Consider the following 21,795-nt stretch of genomic DNA (forward strand, 5'->3'; position numbering starts at 1 on the left):
ATAGCACAGAAGAAGAGAAAGGGAATTGAGCTATATTTGTGTAAAGTTTCTATATTCTGCCATTAGAAGTTGAGTATGATAAATTAATTTGGAGATTTTAATCCCTACAACAAGCACATAGAAAATTACTTTTGGATGGATACAGTGGCCCACCCCTGTAATCTTAGCACTGTGAGAGGCTTGAGGCCAGGAGTTTGAGACCAGACTGAGTATCATAGCATGACCCTGTTTCTACAAAAAATAAAAAATGAGCTGCATTTGGTGGTGCGTGTCTGTAGTCCCAGCTACTTGGGAAGCTGAGGCAAAAGAATCCCTTGTGCCCAGGAGTTTAAGGTTACAGTGAGCTGTGATCACATGACTGTTCCTCAGCCTGGGTAAGAGTGAGACCTTATCTCTAATACTAAAAGAAAAAAAAGAAAATTAATGTTTTAATTACTATTATTATGTAATAATACTCTTTTCAGTTAGCTTTCTCAGGTTGAAAAGAAAATTTACTTTTAAAAAATAGTAAAGGTCAGACATGGTGACTCACGCTGGTAATTTCAGCACTTTGAGAGGCTGAGGCAAGATGATCACTTGAGCCCAGAAGTTCAAGACCAGCTCAGGCAATGTAGTAAGACCTCATCTCTACCACCCCCCACCAAAAAAAAAAAAAAAAATGTGTGAAACTGGGTGTAGGGATGCACACCTGTAGTTCCAGCAAGTTGGGAGGCTGAGCTGGGACAATCACTTGAGCCCAGAAGGTGAAGGCTACAGTGAGCTATGATCATGCCATTTCACTCTAGCCTGGGCAACAGAGTGAGATCTTGTCTCAAACAAACAAAAATATTTTTTAAAAATCAATAGGGGGCATTTAAACACTAAAATTTATTTCCTCAACATGAGAGAAGGTATTAAAGTTAGGACAGAGAAATACAAAAGAAGGGAAGCTTTTTACTTTTTTTTTTTTTTTTTTTAAGACAAGGATCTCACTGTATTGCCCAGGCTGGAGTACTGTGGTGTGATTGTGGCTCACTCTAGCCTCAGCCTCTTCGGCATAAGTGATCCTCCCAACTCAGCCTTCCATATAGCTAGGACTACAGGCGGGTACCACCATGCCTGGCTAATTTTTAAAATTTTTTGTAGAGATGGAATTTTGCTGTATTGCCCAGTCTGGTTTTGGACTCCTGCCCTCAAGAGATCCTCCTGCCTTGGCCTTCCAAAGTAGTGAGGTTACAGGTATAAGCCACTGTGCCCAGCTGGAAACATTTATTTTTGTTTTATCATTTCTTCTTTATTGGTTAGAATATTTTTATATAAAGATGCTTCCGGGGCCAGGCGCAGTGGCTCATGCCTGTAATCCCGGCACTTTGGGAGGCCAAGGAGGGTGGATCACCTGAGGTCAGGAGTTTGAGACCATCCTGGCCAACATGGTGAAACCCCATCTCTACTAAAAATATAAAAATAGCCGGGCGTGATGGTGGGCACCTGTAATCCAGCTATTTGGGAGACTGAAGCAGGAGAATCACTTGAGCTCAGGAAGTGGAGGTTGCAGTGAGCCAAGATCACGCCACTGCACTCCAGCCTAGGTGACAGAGTGAGACTCCATCTCAAGTAAATAAATAAAGATACTTTCCCCATCAAATATCTGGTTTCGCTGAGGTATAATAAACATAGGAAAGGTAGATTGCAGTTTGATTTTTCTACCTTTTATTTGCTAGTTTTCAAAGTAGTAAATTGATTGCCTTAGCGTCCTCCTTTTTTGACCAGTTAGGATTTTTTTTATTTTTAAATATAATTTTGAACTCATGGATTTAATTATATTTGAGCCTTTAAGTCCACTGCAGTTATTATACTTTTTGATTCTCATCTTGTTTGATCTGTCTTCAGGTTGAGTCTTGAGTCCTTTTGATGTGATCCTTGACATAATTTTTGTTACTCTTTAAAATGATTAACTTGAAGCCCTATTTTAATTAGAATGTATTACAGCTGGAAAGCGATTTTCTTTAAGCAGTACTGGGTTAATTATTATTCACTGTTGAAATGTGATTGGATGTGAACTGTGCTGGGCTTTTTTTTCTTCATAGGTATGGGAGGTATCGCCAGCATGCCACCGCTTACAGCTGTTGCTCCAGTGCCAATGGGATCCATTCCAGTTGTTGGAATGTCTCCACCCCTAGTATCTTCTGTTCCCACAGCAGCTGTGCCCCCCCTGGCTAATGGGGCTCCCCCTGTTATACAACCTCTGCCTGCATTTGCTCATCCTGGTATGTGACTTGCTGAAACCATAGGCTGAATTTTCGCTACTGGTGTTTTGCTGTTCATTATTAAAATCTCTAATTATATTTAAATGATGTTTTAGTCCAGAGGAAAATATCTTTATTTTTTTCACTTAATTTCACGTTTTTTTCCACTGTATTAAATGGAATATGCTAGTGTGGAGAGTGAAAGAGAATTACAGATTTCTGCGTGCCACTGTGGGCAAAGGTGAGCTTAGTAGTGAAAGCCACAAATGTAATTTTCTTTCAAGGGCTGAGAAGAGCAATCGAAGTTGATCTGTATTTGAACATTTTCTATTTTTATATATCAGTTACTACTTTTCTTTAGCTACTATGAATTGCTAATAAGCAAGCCAATCCCCTAGGAATAGAATTATGTTGGGGATGGTGGTAAAGAATAAAAAAGAACAGTTTATACTATTTCATGGTATTACATGCCTGCTTAATTGAAGGAAAGGATTTCAAAGTTTCTGGTTTAATTAATTCCACTTTGAGACTTTATTAAGTCTTTAGTTAAAGTATAAAACTATAGATGTAGATAGCCTTGGTCTAACATCTTAATGAATTCATATCAATATGGAAAGTATTATTTTTAAAGTACTTTTACTACATCTAAGTAAATTCAGTATTGACGACATGGGTTTTAGCATCATACTTGAAACGTTTCTGTGCCTGTGGCCCCCTGAATTTGTTATATATGTCAGGATATGTCTTTAGGTTATGGCCAAATAAGCTAAATATACCTCCTTTTTTTAGATTTTTTTCTTGTCACATGTAGTTCATCTTGCATGTATGACCATGACTGTGGACGTGATGGTAGCCCAGAAAGTGTGTGCAGTTGTTTTTCCAGGAGTATAAGCAAATCCACACACTCTGAGTCTTCTATTCTTTTGTGGCTAATGGCAGAAGTTGCCAATCATTTGCCATCAGGCAAGGGTGAGGGAATGTGGCTGAGACGCAGAGTGGTTTTTTTTTCTGACACACAACTAACCAACCCCAGTGATAATCAGACACAAAAGCTGACCTTCCCTAGCATCACATGTTATCGGGCCAAGACTACAGTTTGTGGCTTCTTGGCTCTTACATCTGGAACTAATACTTCAGCTCCTTCAGTGCAGGGAAGAAAATACCATTTTATATATTTAAGCTGTTACCTCTTTAACTATTGGAATAGGTCCTATAAAAGGTGACACTAAATGTTTAATGAAGAGTAAAATTTTATGGAAATCAGTATTACTACATAGTAAGGTGATTTTCAGTAGAACAAGTAAATCTAGAAACCTTTTTGGCAGGAGAACAGAGAGTGAGGAAGGAAAAGCTCTTTTTGGTCTAGGCTGGCAAGAAAGGGGAAATTATTTCTGCCTCAGATTTTGTTGACTGTGCATTTTAATTTTTGTAAGTTGGGGCAAGTTTCTTATCTTTGTAGAATTAAAATTATTCTACATTTATTTTTACAGCCGCCACATTGCCAAAGAGTTCTTCCTTTAGTAGATCTGGTCCAGGGTCACAACTAAACACTAAATTACAAAAGGCACAGTCATTTGACGTGGCCAGGTAAGTTTTTCTTGTTTTTAAATGGGAAGTGTGGTTAAAGCCGTTACCTGATTAAAGTATAAATTTGACCATGAATCATCTGTATTCTTCTTGTTGTCTTTTTTTGCAGGCTTTTGTAGAGTGCTAATAATAATTTTCTTAATTTCTGGATGGTGTCACTAGTTTTTCTCAGTAATTTGTTGTGGAGATGACAGAAATCAAGGACGTAACATTTCCTTAAAGGCTTTGTGTATTTTTTTTTTTTTAAAGAGGATAAATGGATAGTAAAAAAATGTTTAAAAACAGTAAGATAAAATTCTGGGTATAAGGGAAAAAAGCACATGGACTATTTTGTGTGTTTATGATTTACCAATTTATGTATAAAATTTTTATATGAAGATTGGAGTTATAGTTGGCCTTATTTTTAATTCTATCTCAGATAATCTTACAGAGTTCGTATGGGTAGTTAGTAACATCCAATTAAAGACCATTTATTATGAAATAAATTATCCAGATTGTGGACAATTCACATTAATCAAATGTATGGCTCAATTATTGCTTATGTTTTGGTCAACCTTGGTTTCAATTATTACCTTTCATATTTTTATTTTATTTTACTCCTATGTTTTACCCTTGCATACTGCTGCACTAAGATGAGAAATTAAGTCTCTTTTAAGCCATCTCAAAACTTGGGCCGGGTGCGATGGCTCACGCCTGTAATCCCAGCACTCTGAGAGGCTGAGGCAGGAGGATTGCTTGAGCCCATGAGTTTGAGACCAGCTTGGGCAGCATGGGGAGACCTTGTTAATACAAACATTTTAAAATTAGATGGGAGGATGGCTGGAGCCAGGAAGATTGACGCTGCAGTAAGCTGTGATAGTGCCACTGCACTCTTGCCTGGGTGATGGTGGAGCAAGACCCTAACCCTGCCTTAAAAAAAAAAGCTTTTGGAAGTTATCCTGTCTTGTGTCATCCTCACTGGAAATTGTTAAGTGAATCAAGTCATTTTCCCACTTTCAAGAGAAAAGCATGTTGAATATAATTCAGTGATGCCTTCATTACTTTTAAAAATGATTTAAAGAAAATCCATAAACTGAAAAGCACTGTGCCAAAAGCTTTATATACATTAACTCATTCTTCCCCATGAGATGATTCTGTTACTCTCCGTTATAGATGAGGGACAAGCTCAGAGACATTATATAACTCGCTCAACAGAACATAACTCAGAAGTGACAGAGCTGAGTCAAACTGAGTTATGTCTGATTTTAAGGCGTGTGTTCTTAACTATGCAAGTTTTCTCTAAAAAACTTCATTTAATTGTAGGATACAGGTGTAATCCCAGCACTTTGGGAGGCCGAAGTGGGCAGATCATGAGGTCAGGAGTTTGAAACCAGCCTGGCCAACATGGTGAAACCCCATCTCTACTAAAAATACAAAAATTAGCTGGGCGTGGTGGCGGACGCCTGTAATCCCAGCTACTTGGGAGGCTGAGGCAGGAGAATTGCTTGAACCCAGGAGGTGGAGGTTACAGTGAGCCGAGATCGCAGCATTGCACTCCAGCCTGGGCGACACGGCCAGATTCTTTCTTTAAAAAAAAAAAAAAAAAAATTATCCTTTACCATGCTGAAGTTTTGAGTTTATTATGACTTTGCAGAAACGATTTTGAAACCTGCCTTATTGATTTGTGACATTAGAATGAATAAACTATCAGTATTAGCAAACATTAGTGCTATTAAAACAACTTTTTTTAAATGTTAATTGTCACCTTGTTAATAACTTAAATTTCTAGCCAATTTTTGCAATGCAGTATTGAACTTTTGGGTACATCTTAATGAGTTTTTAGTCTATTTAAATTCTCAGGAATTTGGCAGAAAACTCTGATGTGATAAGTGTAATCTGGGACAACTTCTGTGTGTAACACCCAGCATTCCTGGCATGTAGGAACTAGATAGTTAGCTTCTTGACAAATAGGCAGGAGTTGGAATCAGCAAAATACTAGTTAGTTTAACATGAGAAAGTTGATGCTGAAGTACCTAGAGCAGAGTAGATCGTGGTAAGTGTTTTTTATTAAGAAATTCATAAAAATTGAAAAAGATGAATTCATATAAGTACTTCTCCAGTGTTTGGGAGCTATTTCCTATACTTGAACTGTGTATAATAGGTATAAGTGCATAGGTGACACATGGAAATGATGATTAAAAAGTTCAGTATTTCAGTAAGATTTTGCTTTTACATATTTGAAATAGATTTCTTTGTTGAAATGAAATTGCAAACAGAGCATTAGTTATAATCTGTCCTGGAAGGGGAATGCCATTTTTACTGTCTGAGCTCAGCCACTGGGTTTGATTTAGATGTCGAAGCTTAACAGGCCATTGGTACCAGTGTGATATTTGTGTGGACAGTGGCATCTGAGGAACTAATCACTAAAGAAGTATAGACCCAGCCGAACTACTGGCAGGTGTGTCCTTGGGCCAGGTCAGGATTGTGGCACGTTGTCAAGGAGAGATCAGTATTGGATTGTAGTCAAGGAAGTGAAGCTGTCTCCATTCCCACTCTGCTTATGTGTCATGACCCTGGAAATGTTCTGTTCTGTCTCTCTATGGGAAACTGTCCATTGGGTCTGGATTTAAACTTACAGAATGGAGTAATTTCACTTCGTTAAGAAATGGGTCCTGTGTATTCGTGTATAGAAAGTTAAAACATTTTTGGAGAATTAGTACCTTTAAAGGCAGTTACTGGTTTGCTTTTAGCATTGCTTTTTAACCAAAAACGAAGTGTTTTCGAAATTAGAATAGCCTGGATATTACTGTATTACCTCAGTTACAAAAGGTTTTTCATACTTTTATAGAACCTTTAAATTATTAAATTATATATAGAACTTGAAACAGCCACTCAGTGTATTGTGTTTATCCATGATTCTGGAAAAATAAGCATTTTGAGGGAAATGTTTATGATCTTAAAAATTGGAAATACCCATGGCAAAAAAAAAAAATAGTGATAATAAAATGAATAAAATATGAAAGTTAGATATGATTATCTAGAGAAGTTCCTAGTTTACTGTCATTGAGGAACTTTACCAGGCTGTTCCTTATGGATAATCCTCTTTCGTTTTTCTTTTCCCCACAGTGTCCCACCAGTGGCAGAATGGGCTGTTCCTCAGTCATCAAGACTGAAATACAGGCAATTATTCAATAGTCATGACAAAACTATGAGTGGACACTTAACAGGTATTTACAAATAAAAATTAGTGAAATATGATCTTTGTTTTCAACGCAAACTGTTTCTAGATATTGGGTCATGGATATTTTCCAAATGTCTATGTGCTTATTTCTTAGCCATGTTTTCATTGTCTCTGTTATCTCGTGTTCTTATCCACTGATAACTCTTTATGTAGTTATATCATTCTTTCATGCCCCATTGCTTCGTGGTAAAATGGAACATAGACCAGGGATACTCCTGTACACTGCAAACCACTGATATGCAAATCAAGGCACTAGCAAAGAAACACTTCTTTGAACAAAAACTAGCTTCAGCTTCTGAAGTCCAGCTTTGAACTTGATGAACTTGAAGCTGTCTGTTCACTAGGTTAGAGTTGGAGGCAGCAGGCAGGGTGAAAGCAGGGAGTTGGGAACATGGCTCTGTCACTGCCCAGATAGGGCTCACCACTTTGGATATTTCTTTGTCTAGTAATATAAAAGGCCAGAGTTAACTTAGGTGATCTCAAAGGATTTTTTTAAAAGAAGAATGATTCTGTTATCTACATCAGAAGGATAGACAGGAATTTTAACATACCGTTCAAAATTTTTCTCATGAAGGGTTAAATACTTGTTAGAAAGTTGTAAAGAAGGCTGGGCGCTGTGGCTCATGCCTGTAATCCCAGTCTGAGCACTTTGGGAGGCCGAGGCAGGTGGATCACCTGAGGTCAGGAGTTCGAGACCAGCCTGGCCAACATGGTCTCTACTAAAAATACAAAAATTAGCTGGGCGTAGTGGTGGGCACCTCTAATCCCAGCTACTGAGGCAGGAGACTTGCTTCAACCCGGGAGGCGGAGGTTGCGGTGACCCAAAATTGCGCCCTTGCACTCCCTCCTTATCCATAAGGAACAGCCTGGTAAAGTTCTTCAATGATAGTAAACTAAGAACTTCTCTAGATAATCATATCTAACTTTCATATTTTATTTATTTTATTATCACTCTTTTTTTTTTTTTTTTTTTGGCCATGGGTATTTCCCATTTTTAAGATCATAAACATTTCCCTCAAAATAATTATTTTTCCAGAATCATGGATAAACACAATAGACCGAGTGGCTGTTTCAAGTTGTATATATAATTTAATAATTTAAAATTAGCCCGGCTAATTTTATATTTTTAGTAGAAACACGGTTTCACCATGTTGCTCAGGCAGGTCTCAAACTTCTGACCTCAGGTGATCTACCTACCTCAGCCCCCCAAAGTGGTGGTACATGTCTGTAATCCCAGCTACTTGGGAAGCTGAGGCAGGAGACACTTGAACCCAGGAAGTGGAGATTGCAGTGGGCTGAGATCTCACCATTACACTCCGGACTGGGCAACAAGAGTGAAGCTCCAACTCAAAAAAAAAAAAAAAGCAGAGCCTGCATAAGCTAGGCTGGGATTATGGGCATGAGCCACCGCACCCAGCCCACTGAAGGTATATTTAATAGCATATTTTTAAGTACTGTTTTACATGGTTGTTTGACACCAGTGCTCCATACAAACCCAGAACTACATTGCCAATTAATCCAAAAATATTTCTTGAAAACGTTGTTGGTGTTTGCTTTGAGTTGATTAAAATAGTATTCAATTGAGACATTGATTGAGAAATTCTCTCTTTCTTGGTAGGATTTGTGTTTTATGAATGAAATGCAGTATCTACATTCCAAATATAATGACCCAGGCACTTGAACATTTAGAACTTTTAAATATCTGAGGCAGAAAGTAAAATTTGAAATATACTGGAAAGAAGGCAGATTTTGATATTGTTTATCTGCATACTTATTGCTACTTTGATCCAGCAAGAATTTAAGGTGGGAATTTTACTTTTGAACCAGACCTTTGTATAGTCATGTCAAGTAGAATAATTTATTACAGTAAATTTTAAAATGGGAATAAACAATAGAAATTGAATTTGTTTAAAATTTTTCTTTAGAGGTGGGATCTTGCTTTGTTGTCCAGGCTGATTTTGAACTCCTGACCTCAAGCAGTCCTACCACCTTGTCCTCCCGAAGTGCTGGGATTATAGGCACCCAGGCTGGAGTACAGTGACGTGATCACAGTTCACTGCTGCCTTGATTTCTCAGGCTCAGGGGATCCTCCCACCTCAGCCCCCCAGTAGCTGGGACTTCAGGCATGCGCCACCATACCCAGCTAATTTTTTGTACTTTTTGTAGAAACTGGGTTTTGCCATGTTCCCCAGGCTGGTCTCAAACTCCTGAGCTTAAGCGATCTGCCTACCTCTGCCTCCCAAAGTGGTCGGATTATAGGCGTGAGCCACAGTGCCTGACTTTAGCAGTGGCACTGTTTACCCCACTGATTACCTGGGTTGATTTTGCCGATACGTCCTGTTGTACACCATGTTCTTCCTTCACGGCTTGATGTGTATACTGTTGCATGCCCTTAAAAGAGACAGCCTTATAGAGAGGGATCATTCTTTAATTAAGGTTATGTGAGAAGCTCTAGAACTTTGGTATTCCTGTTACTGCTAGCCCCTCTTCTCAAAGAGGTATTTTATTCTTGCATTCTGAAACAATGAATATGCTATTTGGTAATTCATCTGTTAATTAGAAAAGCTAAAGTCTTAGTCATTATTTCAAATAAAGCTCGTTTCATGTAGTTGCTCTCTCCTTTCTAGCCATACTTCCCTGCCCAAACATGGGTGCCAGAAGTGGGGTTTGTGTGCTTGGGATTTCTGGTTTTATTCCAGTGTTTCCTTATAAGCCAGTACTCCAAAACTGATATCCCTTTATGTACCTAGGTTTCAACAGAAGAGTTCTGTGCGCTCAAAGCTCAACTGTGTGTTGTCCAAATGTGCTAAGATGCTATCTTAGCTGTTGCTGGTCTATTTCTAATGTTCTGCAACATCAATTTAGGACATATATAGACAAATAGTAGAATTACAAGAGATAATTGTGATCTTCTAGTGTGGGGATCAGCAAACATTTTCTGTAAAGAATAGCACAATATTAGGCTCATAGGTCATATGTTCTCTGCTGCAACTACGTAACTTTGGCATTGTAGCATGACAGCAGCCACATGTCATGCTTAAATCAGTGGATATGGCTGTTTTAATAAAACTTTGCTTACGAAAACAGGCTGTGGGCCAGAGCTGGCTTAAGGGCTATACTTTACCAATCTCTGTTATAGATTATTTTCCTCATTTCACAGATGGAAAAACTTCATTTTAGAGTTAAAGTAGTTTTGTTAATGCCACATGCCATTAGGGAGTCAGGACTAGAATCCAAGTCTCCTGATATCCAGGTTTAGAGCTAGTTCTTCACATTTATTGTTAGGCTTTTTATGTGTAATAGATAAAATATTTAACTTCCTTTTATATCGTTCCAGAGTAAGGGCTATTTTTGCAAGTGTAAATTAAATCATCCACTAAAGTTTTGTTAATTCCACTTTGTTACCAACATTCTAGGTGTAGTGTTACAGACTAAAGAAAGTGATGCCTGAACTTTGCTTATTCCATTGTACCACAGTCCTTTAGAATCTTCACATGAATTCAGTAGATTTTTTATTCTTAGATGCTCCCAAAACACACACATGCTCATGTACCCACACATTCCCAGCAGGAATGTGTTCATATATTCAGCAAAAGTTAGAATGCTCACAATTAATAGTAGCCCTAATTGAAAACTACCTGAATGCCTATCAGCAATAGAATGGACAGGCCGGGCACAGTGGCTCATACCTGGAATCCCAGCACTTTGGGAGGCCAAGGCGGGCGGATCACTTGAGGTCAGGAGTTTGAGACCAGCTTGGCCAACATGGGGAAACCCCATCTCTATTAAAAAAAAAAAATACAAAATTAGCCAGGCGTGGTGGCGCATGCCTGTAGTCCCAGCTACTCAGGAGGCTGAGGGCAGGAGAATCACTTGAACCCAGGTAGTGGAGGTTGCAGGGAGCCAAGATGGCACCACTGCACTCCAGCCTGGGTGACAGAGTCAGACTCCATCTCAAAAAAAGAAAAGAAAACAGTAGAATGAACAGTAAATTGGGATATAATGACACAATGAAGTTAGGCTACCTTGCTGGTAGGTGATACTAAAAGAGAGACAAAGAGGGGCATCTGGGGTATGATTATACTCTCTTTCATGACCTCCATAGTGTTTGAGTATTTTCATTTTGGAAAATCGATTCAGCTGTGTACATGTGCACGTGTATATATCCACATGTATCCATATGTGTGCTTTTCTGTCATGATTTTATATGTAAATAAAAGTTGAACTATTGTCAGTAATGTTACCTGCCATTAGAGCACCTTTCATGTGCTAATGTGATGCTAAGCTCACTGCCCCAGTGGATCATAGACCGGTTTATCTGAAATGAGCAAACTAGGGTCCAGACTACCTCTCCCAGTCACTCAGCAAAGTCTAGACTAAGCCAGGACTAGAGCCTAAGCTCCTTGGTTCCCTGACCTCTACTGCTGGCCATGCAAAAACACATCCAGTTTTGTGGGTTTTGATGAGGTGACGTTTGAAGAATGAAATAATAGCGAAAAGCAAAAGCATATATACCAGAATCTTCGCAACAGAATTGCCACAGCCTTCCATTCCTCTGTCCATCAGTCTTCCTGGGACCACACCTTGAGGGGCAGTGCTGGAAAGGAAGACATATTTATTTCTCCCTCGCTGACCCTCGTTTATTTAAACAGAGTCTCCTACTGTGCTTTTGTCTGATGTCTACGGCCACCTTCATACCAGAAGTGAAGATGTTCATGATTATTTTAAGAAATGAGAGCTCATTTTGAGAGAAGAGTTGAAATTCCAGGAATTCTTTTTTTTGTTTGTTTTTTGTTTTTCTTGGCTAACATAGAAAATGTGATTTGTTTGGTTTTTTTAATTGAGACAGTGTCTCACTCTGTTACCCAGGATGGAGTGCAGTGGCGTAATCTTGGCTCACTGCAGCCTCTGCCTCTGGGGCTCAAGCGATCCTCCTACTTCAACCTCCCGAGTAACTGCGACCACAGGCTCATGCCACCACACCCAGCTAATTTTTTGCACTTTTGGTGGAGATGGGGTTTTGCCATCTGGTCTCGAACTCCTGAGCTCAAGCCATCTGCCTGCCTCAGCCTCCCAAAATGCTGGGATTACAGGCGTGAGCGACCACGGCAGGCTGGAAATGTGTTTTAATACTGGCTGTCAGCCCTTCCTGCAACATTTTTTTTTTTCTTTTTAAGTCTGTTTAGTGAAACAGTTTCCCGGAGATCTCTCCAAGGTCCCTTCCTCCTCTAAGATTCTCCGAAATTTCCCTGAATTTGCCTGAGGTTGAGCAGGGTGGAGGCAGCAGGTGGTAGCAGTGGCAAAAGATATTAAACTTGAAGAGAATAAGTTTCAACTTTGTAAATAAAGCCCGGTACAAATAAACATGGTCATATGGACAAAAGGTCAGGTTATATTTTGAAACTCTAAATCTTTCACATGGTCATTCTTTATCAAACATCCATTTAACAAAAATTTATTATGTGTCAGATGCTGTGCTCTGTGTTTCTCCCCTTTTTCATTGGAGTTTAATTTCCTTTTTACAAAGCCCCTGCAGTGGTAGCAAATGTTATTTAAAGCATTGTGATTGCATGAGGTCATGGAGTAGTCCATATACACAGAACCCTGGTCCTCCTGTGCAGTGAGTATTTGCTGGCTCATGTGTATGTCCTTTCCCCGGTTCCTGTTTAGGTCCCCAAGCAAGAACTATTCTTATGCAATCAAGTTTACCACAGGCTCAGCTGGCTTCAATATGGTAAGGAATGAAAAGTTCTTTGGTTTGGATAAAGTGGAAATTTGCTTAGATTGGTGTGGCCTCATGGGTTTTAGATTAATACCGCTTTTTTATGGGGGAATATGTAGAATTTGCTTAATTTCAATGAGTTGTAATGATTGCCTCTTTTTTAATACTATTTCCTGTCTCGATTTTGAAAAATACAAAAGCAGCCGGGCATGGTGGCTCACGCCTGTAATCCCAGCATTTTGGAAGGCTGAGGCGGGCAGATCATGGGGTCAGGAGATCGAGACCATCCTGGCTAACATGGTGAAGCCCCGCCTCTACTAAAAATACAAAAAAATTAGCCAGGCGTGGTGGCGGGGCCTGTAGTCCCAGCTACTCGGGAAGCTGAGGCAGGAGAATGGCATGAACCTAGAGGCAGAGCTTGCAGTGAGCCGAGATTGTGCCACTGCACTCCAGCCTGGGCGACAGAGTAAGACTCCATCTCAAAAAAAAAATGCAGATTAATGCAATAAGTTCTCAAGAAGTGATAATACAACTTAACAGTTCTCAACTCGTGACCAATCTTGGCTCTCCCTTTCTTTTTTTGAGACGGAGTTTCACTCTTGTTGCCCAGGGTGGAGTGCAGTGGCGTGATACCGGCTCACTGCAACCTCTGCCTCCTAGGTTCAAGCGATTCTCCTGCCTCAGCTCCCAAGTAGCTGGGATTACAGGCATGCACCACCGTGCCCGGCTAATTTTGTATTTTTAGTATAGACCGGGTTTCTCCATGTTGGTCAGGCTGGTCTTGAACTCCCAACCTCAGGTAATCCACCCGCCTCAGCCTCCCAAAGTGCTGGGATTACAGGCATGAGCCACCGCGCCCAGCCTCTTTGATTATTTTAAGCCAAATCTTAGTTATTATATAATTTCTACTGCAAATATTTTAGCTCGTATCTTCAAAAGAGAAGGATTTTCCTTTTTTAATTTATTATTATTTTTGAGATGGAGTTTCGCTCTTTCATCCAGACTGGAGTGCAGTGGTGCCATCTTAGCTCACTGCAACCTCCACCTCCCAGGTTCAACCTATTCTCCTGCCTCAGCCTTCTTAGTAGCTGGGATTACAGGCAAGAACCCCCACGCTTGCCTAATTTTTGTATTTTTAGTAGAGATGGGGTTTTGCCATGGTGGCCAGGTTGGTCTTGAACTCCTGACCTCAGGTGATCTGCCCACCTTATCCTCCCAAAATGCTGAGATTACAGAGGTGAGCCACTGCGCCCGACCGATTTTCTTTTTAGCATAGTCCTAATACCAATAGCTCACCTAAATTTTTTAGTAGTCATCCTTATCATTCATCAGGTAGTGTTCAAATTCCTTAGATTGCCTAAAAATGGTTTTATAGTTTATTTGTTCAAATCAGGACTGAAATAAGCCTATATTTTGCAATACTTGATTGTTCCATCTTGTATGTCTCCTTTAATCTATAAATTTCCCCTTGTCTTGTTCTCTGCTTCTTTTCTCAAGTCCCCCAGGCCACCCTCCCCAACCAAAACAAACAAACAAACAAACAAACAAACTCTGTTGAAAACAAACCAGATCATTTGTCCTATAGTTTCTTAATGGCTTAACTTTTGAAGATTGCATCACTGTGGGATTGTCTAATTTGTTTCTGTATTTCCTGTAAATTGGTAATTAGATATAGAGCAAAGTTTCTCAACCCCAGCATTATTGACATTTTGGGCCCGATAAATCTTCGTTGTGGGGGGATGTCCTATATAGTGTAGGATGTTCAGTAGCATCTCCGGCCACTCCTCACTAGATGCTAGATGCCAGTAGCATGAGCTCCACACCCAGCATGACAATCAGAAATGTCTCCAGACTTTGATAGATGTGCCTTGGGGTACAAAATCATCCCTGGTTGAGAAGTGCGGGTCAGATTTGATTTTTTGTTTTTGTTGTTTTGTTTTTGATAAGACTATGCCAGAGAGGTCTCTGTGCACTTTCCTCAAGAGGCACATAATCTCTCTATTGTGTGATGATTTTGAATAGCTATCGATGAGCATTGCCTAGGTCCTACAGGCTTCCTAAAATTTAAATGTTAACCAGAATGGTTTCTTAAGAAGTGTGCGTGTTATAGCTATATGTTGGTGATTATCCCTGGAAAATAAACCTTGTCTACAAAGCTCACTGCAAAGTTCGTGATTTTCTTACAGGCCACGTTGATATGGTTGTTTCACAAATGATCAAGCTCTAATGCAGCTCCCTTTGCCCTTCTCTTCCCTTCTGTTTTGTATGAAAGAGCTTGCCTTTGGCAGTAGACTAGACCAGTTAATATACATCTTATATCTTTGACACACCCAGACCTCTTTAAATCTGGGTATTGAACAGTATCCTAGGACCCCCTGAAATACAAACTTAAGATCTAACATTAATGGAGGTTGGTTGACAATTTATTAGGTTGTGTTGTTCTCATGATACCAGATTATATTGAAATGTTTATTTTAAATTTTTCACGTATAACTTATCCGATTTGAGAAAAACACTTGAGGCTTCTCCTGTTAGAATGTTATATTCTGCTACTACACACTACAAAAGATATTTTATTTAAATGCTTATAATCATAATTTAGGCAAGTGTGATGAAAAAACAAGTAAGAATTTCAACCACCTTCTAACTGGTTTACCTAGGACTGGCTGATGGTGAGACACAAAAAGGAACAGAGAATAAGAAGGAGCGGGCAGGGGTTTCATTTTATTTCAATTGCATTTCTTTTTAAAACTGGGTGTCTTGCATATGGGAAGGGCAAAACTAGAGGAACTGAAAAGCAGTTGCCAGGGGTTGGGGGCAAAGGAGGGAGTTGCTACAAAGAGACATGGAGTTTTAGGCTAAACTGACAGTATTCTGTATGTTGTGGTTCATATTTGTCAAAACTCTCAGACTTATACTCTAGAAGGTGTGCACGCTACTTTATGGAAATTATAACAATAAAAAAAAGTTTATAGCACCTAAAGAAATTTCAGAATTAAGAAGGTTTCTTAATTTTTGGCATTGGCAAAGCCAGTTTACCATTGCATTTGTCCTGTTGACATTCTAGTGAACGGATGTGTTGTCATGTGTCTTCTTTTGACTGTCCAGAAATTGTTAAGTAAAATCACATTCTTGGACTTGCTAGGAAAATGTTTTCTGTAATTAGCTACTTGGGCAAGTTCATTATGAAGAATGATGGAGTCATTATGAAGAATGATGGAAATTGAATCCTGAGATTGAGGAAGAGGAAACACTTTGACTCTGTGGCTGGAGTACATAAAGATCCACCCTGCAGGCCTAGATTAAGGGGTGGCCAGCTACGCCCAGTGGGCCGAATCTGGCCTGCATCTGTTTTTGTGAAGAAAATTTTTATTGTACAAACAGCCATGCCCATTCATTTATGTGTTTGTATGGCTACTTTCCTGCCAAAATGACAGTTCAGTAGGATAGGGATTGTATGTCTTATAAACTATAAAGTATTTACTACCTGACTCTTTACTGATAGTTTATCATTTCCTGGTCTAGAGCAGAACATTTGATGATACAGAGCTGGGTGTGGTGGCTTATGCCTATTATCCCAGCGATTTGGTAGGCTCACTTGAGGCCAGGAGAGATCAAGACCAGCCTGGGCAACACAGTGAGACCCCCATCTTTACAAAATATTTTAAAAATTAGCTAGGCATGGTGGCGCACACCTTGTAATCTCACTATTTGGAAGGCTGAGGCAGGAGGATCACTTAAACCCGGAAAGACTGTCGTGAACTATGATCATGACTGCAGTGAGGCTGCAGTGAACTATGATCATGTCATTGCACATCCGCCTGGGTAACAGAGTGAGAGCTCACCGCTTTAAAAAGATACATGGAATATGAGTGTGTTATATTTTAAATATGCAAAGGTTGGGGAAGAGTATCATTATAATCATAGCGTTTGTTGAATGAGGAACACTATCCCAACTACTTGTAATTTTATCTTTGCAACAGTATGAAGTAGGTACTATTTTGACAAGCTGAGGGACAAAGAGACTCAGTTGGCCTGTGGTCAATAAGAAAACAGAACTTTTAAATCACTCATGAATAGTAAAAAGCATGAATTTTCATGAAACTGGATTACAGCAAACTTTTTGTTGAATAGGAATCTTTCTGACATTGATCAAGATGGAAAACTTACAGCAGAAGAATTTATCCTGGCAATGCACCTCATTGATGTAGCTATGTCTGGCCAACCACTGCCACCTGTCCTGCCTCCAGAATACATTCCACCTTCCTTTAGGTAAGGAACATTGGCTCTGATCAGAAATTGTGTGTAGAGTATATGAATTCCAAACTTGGCTTTATTGACTTATGTGTCTTACCTGATTTTCATCCCTGACAAGGAAACTAAGTATTCGTGAATTCTAGAGACTCTTATCTAGATCTATGTTAATCTTGGGCCCGTTCTGTTCTTCAGAGTACTTGTAGTATATTAGTGAAATAATGAAGTAAGACATCAAAAGATTGTTGATTTTGTACCAACCTATGTCATCAATGCTTACCAGAAATTTTCACGACAGATGCCAGCAGCAAAAGAGAAACTGCATGAGCGTGTGCATAGAGAAGAAACCAAGGAGATCACACCTGTAAATTCCACACATTTCAGTGGTAACAAAAGCTGCTAGCAATCTAGAAATTATAATCAGGAAGACAATTAAAGAAAATTACCCTGGACTGAAAGAAAGTCTCAGTAAAGATGGCAAGAGAGTCACCTGAGGTCCAGTATTATGACTAGCATCCACGTTTACATCCATTCCTGCATGCACACGCTGTCCAGGACAGCTCTGTCTTCTGGCTTCGAACATTAAAAACTGAATATGAGATCTTGCAAATACAAAGGAGAATGAAAGAAAGATTAGGATTTCTGTCCTGAGTCCTCAAACTGCAGGAAGGACTGGGGCAAAATCCCCTTTAAATAAAGAGAAATAGAGCCATTACTGTCAGCACACACGTGGTACAGGAGCAAGCTGAGGAAACTGTGACAATGTAGGAAGCAACAGGTAGCTGAGGCACTTTGTGAAATCCCACAACTGCAACATTGGGCTGATAAGAAATGCGTAAAAAGGATTGGGAGACTGTTTAAACACAGCAAAGTTAAAAGTGTAAAGTGGGCCGAGTGGTGCGGTTACTCACTCCTGTAATTCCAGCACTTTGGGAGGCCAAGGTGGGTGGATCACCTTAGGTCAGGAGTTGGAGACCATCCTGGCCAGCATAGTGAAATCCCGTCTCTACTAAAAATACAAAAATTAGCCGGACATGGTGGCAGGAACCTGTAATCCCAGCTACTTGGGAGACTGAGGCAGGAGAATTGCTTGAACCCGGGAGGCAGAGGTTATGGTGAGCCGAGATTGCACCATTGCACCCCAGCCTGGGGGACAAGAGTGAGACTTTGTCTCAAAATAAATAAATAAATAAATAAATAAAAGTGTAAAGTGAAAGAAATTAGTAAACAAAGTGATTTGTTTTACAAACTGTAAAGTTGCATGTGTTTCTTAGGGGGTGAAATGGAGAGACTGGAAAGGGAAGAGAGATGCTCCCAGTGAGTTGAGCTGCTGATCTTCTCTTGGAGGAATTTAAGGTCACTTGAGAGGGCAATGGAAATAGCAGCTCCCACTTAGTGCTCACCATGTCCCAGGCATTGTTCTTACTACACTTTGATTATTAACTACTTTCATCCTTTGGGATTATTTCAATTTTGGTGGTGATTCCTAAACAAGCTTGGCACTCAGAGTCTGATGACATTCAAATATTCATTAAAAAACTCTTTGTAAATAGAGAAGACCAAATCTTTATCTCTTCTGTACTATAAATGAAATTTGCTCATGATATGGTAAAATCTTTAAAAATTCTTCTTCATAACTTGTCCAACTCCACCCAGACAGCTCTGTCTGAATGCATTTTTCTTTTTCCCCACAATTGCAGAAGAGTTCGATCTGGCAGTGGTATATCTGTCATAAGCTCAACATCTGTAGATCAGAGGCTACCAGAGGAACCAGTTTTAGAAGATGAACAACAATTAGAAAAGAAATTACCTGGTAAGGCAGCCTTTATATTGAGTTAAATCATTTAGATTAAATGAAATTAGAGATTTCCTATCTCTAAGACAAAGAGGTAAACATAAATTTAGTTTTTGACATTTTTGCCTTGTAACTTAACTGACCTTAGTCAGAGATACTGTTACTTGTGGATTTGGGTCTGGATAGAGAAATAAGAACATTATGCACTCTGCTAATGCACTGTTGTTCTAACTTGTAACTTGAAATCTGATTATAAAACTGCTAAACAAAAATTATGTAAATATTATCCATAGAATATACAGCACTAAAAATTGATGAGTATTAAGGTGATTGCTTAATACCACCAGTGCAGAAATAGAAAGTCAAATCATCTACTGTTATTTTCTCATGTTGTTATAAGAGAATTGGAAACTCCTTTAATTACAGGAACCTATTTTAAATTTAATGTGAACCTGTTTTATTTTATTTTGTTTTTTGAGACAGAGTCTTACTCTGTCACCCAGGCTGGAGTGCAGTGGCGCAATGTAGGCTCACTGCAACCTTCGCCTCCCAGGTTCAAGCGATTCTCCTGCCTCACCCTCTGCAGTAGTTGGGACTACAGGCATGTGCACCACGCCTGGCTAATTTTTGTATTTCTAGTAGAGATAGGGTTTCACCATGTTGGCCAGGCTGATCTTGAACTCCTGACCTCAAGTGATCCACCTACCTCGGCCTCCCAAAGTGCTGGAATTACAGGCGTGAGTTACTGCGCCCGGCCTGAACCTATTTTAAATAGTCCTCATTTACAGTGATAAATCCATCATACTATTAAAATATTCTAAGGTGGCTATGAATTATTAATGGTGAGATGATAATGATACTAAGAAGCAAATGAAATTATGGAGTCTTTTATGATAAGTACTTTGTCGGTGTCATTTTGCTGCATTTAAGATGCTCAGCAGTTAATTGGTCTGGTCAGAACACTAGCTGTCCCAGTTTATTGTCTGAACTAAATTACCCTTTGTTCACTGATGAAATACTATTGGATATATTCTGTGTGCAAGGCTGCATGTTGAGCAAGGAATCTAAATGCTAATACATGGTTCATACTCTCTAGAAACTTTAAAATGTATTAGAGGATTTAAGATATCCATATAAGCAATCACTTAAGCAGTACGTGAGTGGGATAAATTCCTGGAGAGTATTATAGATGCACAGCAGACCTCACTTATGGTTGGTTGGTGTAGACTGGGGAAGATATGAGGAATTAAATGTCTGTGGAAGAGGTCACAGTTGAGTTGAGACTTCAAGATGAACAGGGTCACCACAAGTGGAAGTGAGAATATTTCAGGTTTTGGTCACAATGAGAATCAAGTTTCAATGGCAAATAAGGACAGGAATGCTTGGAATGCAGAATTTTCTTTTTCCGTTTTTAGTAGACATTCATTTAAAAATTTGAACAGGAAACAACATTATCAGAGATTTCATTTGTGCATTCATTCTTTCAACAGCCATTTATTGTATGCCTTCTACGTACTAGGAATATTGCCAGATGCTGGAATTAAAAAGATATATAGAGACTTGGAGAGTTTTTTAAATTGAGATGAGATTCACATAATACAAAATGTACAGTTCAGTGGCTGTCTTAGTCTTTTTGGGCTGCCATAACAAAATAGCATAGACGGGGTGGCTTGAACAGCAGGAATTTTCTCTCTCACCGTCCTGGAGGCTGGAAGTCCAAGATCACAGTGTGCAGGTTTGGTTCCCAGTGAGGGCCCTCTTCCCAGCATGCACACAGCAGCCTTCACTTTTTTTTGCTCACATGGGATTTCCTTGGTTCATGCATGCAGAGAGAGACAGCTCTCTCTCTCTCTCTCTTCTCCATCTCTGTCCCTGCCCTTTTTTTTTTTTTTTTTTTTTTTTTTTGAAACGGTGTTTTACTCTTATTGCCCAGGCTGGAGTGCAGTGGCGTAATCTTGGCTCACTGCAACCTCCGCCTCCTGGGTTCAAGCGATTCTCCTGCCTCAACCTCCCAAGTAGCTGGGATTACACGTATGCGCCACCACACCAGCAGATTTGGTATTTTTAGTAGAGATGGGGTTTCACCGTGTTGGTCAGGCTGGTCTCGAACTCCTCACTTCAGGTGATCCACCCGCCTCGCTCTCCCAAAGTGCTGGGATTACAGGTGTGAGCCACTGCGCACGGCCGTCCCCGTCTTTTTATAAGGAAATTAATTTATCATAAGGGCCCCACTCTTACAGTTAATTGGTTTTTTTTTTTGGTTTTTTTTTTTTTGGTTTTTTTTTTGAGACGGAGTTTCGCTCTTGTTTGCCAGGCTGGAGTGCAGTGGTGCGATCCCAGCTCACGGCAACCTCTGCCTCCCGGATTCAAGCGATTCTCCTGCCTCAGCCTCCCAAGTAGCTGGGACTACAGGCATGCGCCACCACACCTGGCTAATTTTTTATTTTAAGTAGAGACAGGGTTTTTCCATGTTGGTCAGGCTGGTCTGAAATACCTGACCTCTGGTGATCTGCCTGCCTCGGCCTCCCAAAGTGCTGGGATTACAGGCGTGAGCCACCACGCCTGGCCAGCTAATCTAATCTTAACCTTCCAGAGGCTCCATCTCCAAATATCACATTAGGGTAATTAGGGCTTAAAAGTATGGATTTTGGTGAGGTGGCACAAACATTCAGTTCCTAACAATGGCATTTAGTGCACTCACAGTGTCTTGCAGTCACAACCTCTCTCTTGTCCCAAGATACTTTCCTTACCCCAAAACAAAACTCCATATCCATCATTCCCTCCAGCCTGTGGCAACCACCAATCTGCTTTCTGTCTCTTGGGATTTACCTATTGTGGATATTTCATATAAATTGAATCATGTATGACTGTTTATAACTGACATCTTTCACTTGGCACAATATTTTTGAGATTCATCCACCTTGCAGATGTATCACCTTACATCATCCCTTTCTGTGGTAGGGGGACTTTGAAATTTTTTTTTTTTTTTTTT

At 39.8% G+C, this 21,795-nt stretch overlaps 1 protein-coding gene across 1 annotated transcript in view; it reads left to right on the plus strand.

Moving 5' to 3' along the window:
* Positions 1–21,795, plus strand: part of ITSN1 (intersectin 1 (SH3 domain protein)) — a 196,230-nt gene that overhangs the window by 56,405 nt on the left and 118,030 nt on the right. Inside the window, exons 6-11 of the mRNA XM_011999125.1 lie at positions 2,067–2,246; positions 3,716–3,812; positions 6,918–7,018; positions 12,703–12,766; positions 16,889–17,026; positions 18,709–18,821. Of these exons, the coding sequence (XP_011854515.1) occupies positions 2,067–2,246; positions 3,716–3,812; positions 6,918–7,018; positions 12,703–12,766; positions 16,889–17,026; positions 18,709–18,821 (693 nt within the window). The remainder of the gene's footprint in view (positions 1–2,066; positions 2,247–3,715; positions 3,813–6,917; positions 7,019–12,702; positions 12,767–16,888; positions 17,027–18,708; positions 18,822–21,795) is intronic.

Source organism: Mandrillus leucophaeus, unplaced genomic scaffold (assembly GCF_000951045.1).
Source record: "Mandrillus leucophaeus isolate KB7577 unplaced genomic scaffold, Mleu.le_1.0 Scaffold582, whole genome shotgun sequence".
NCBI classification, from domain to species: Eukaryota; Metazoa; Chordata; class Mammalia; order Primates; family Cercopithecidae; genus Mandrillus; species Mandrillus leucophaeus.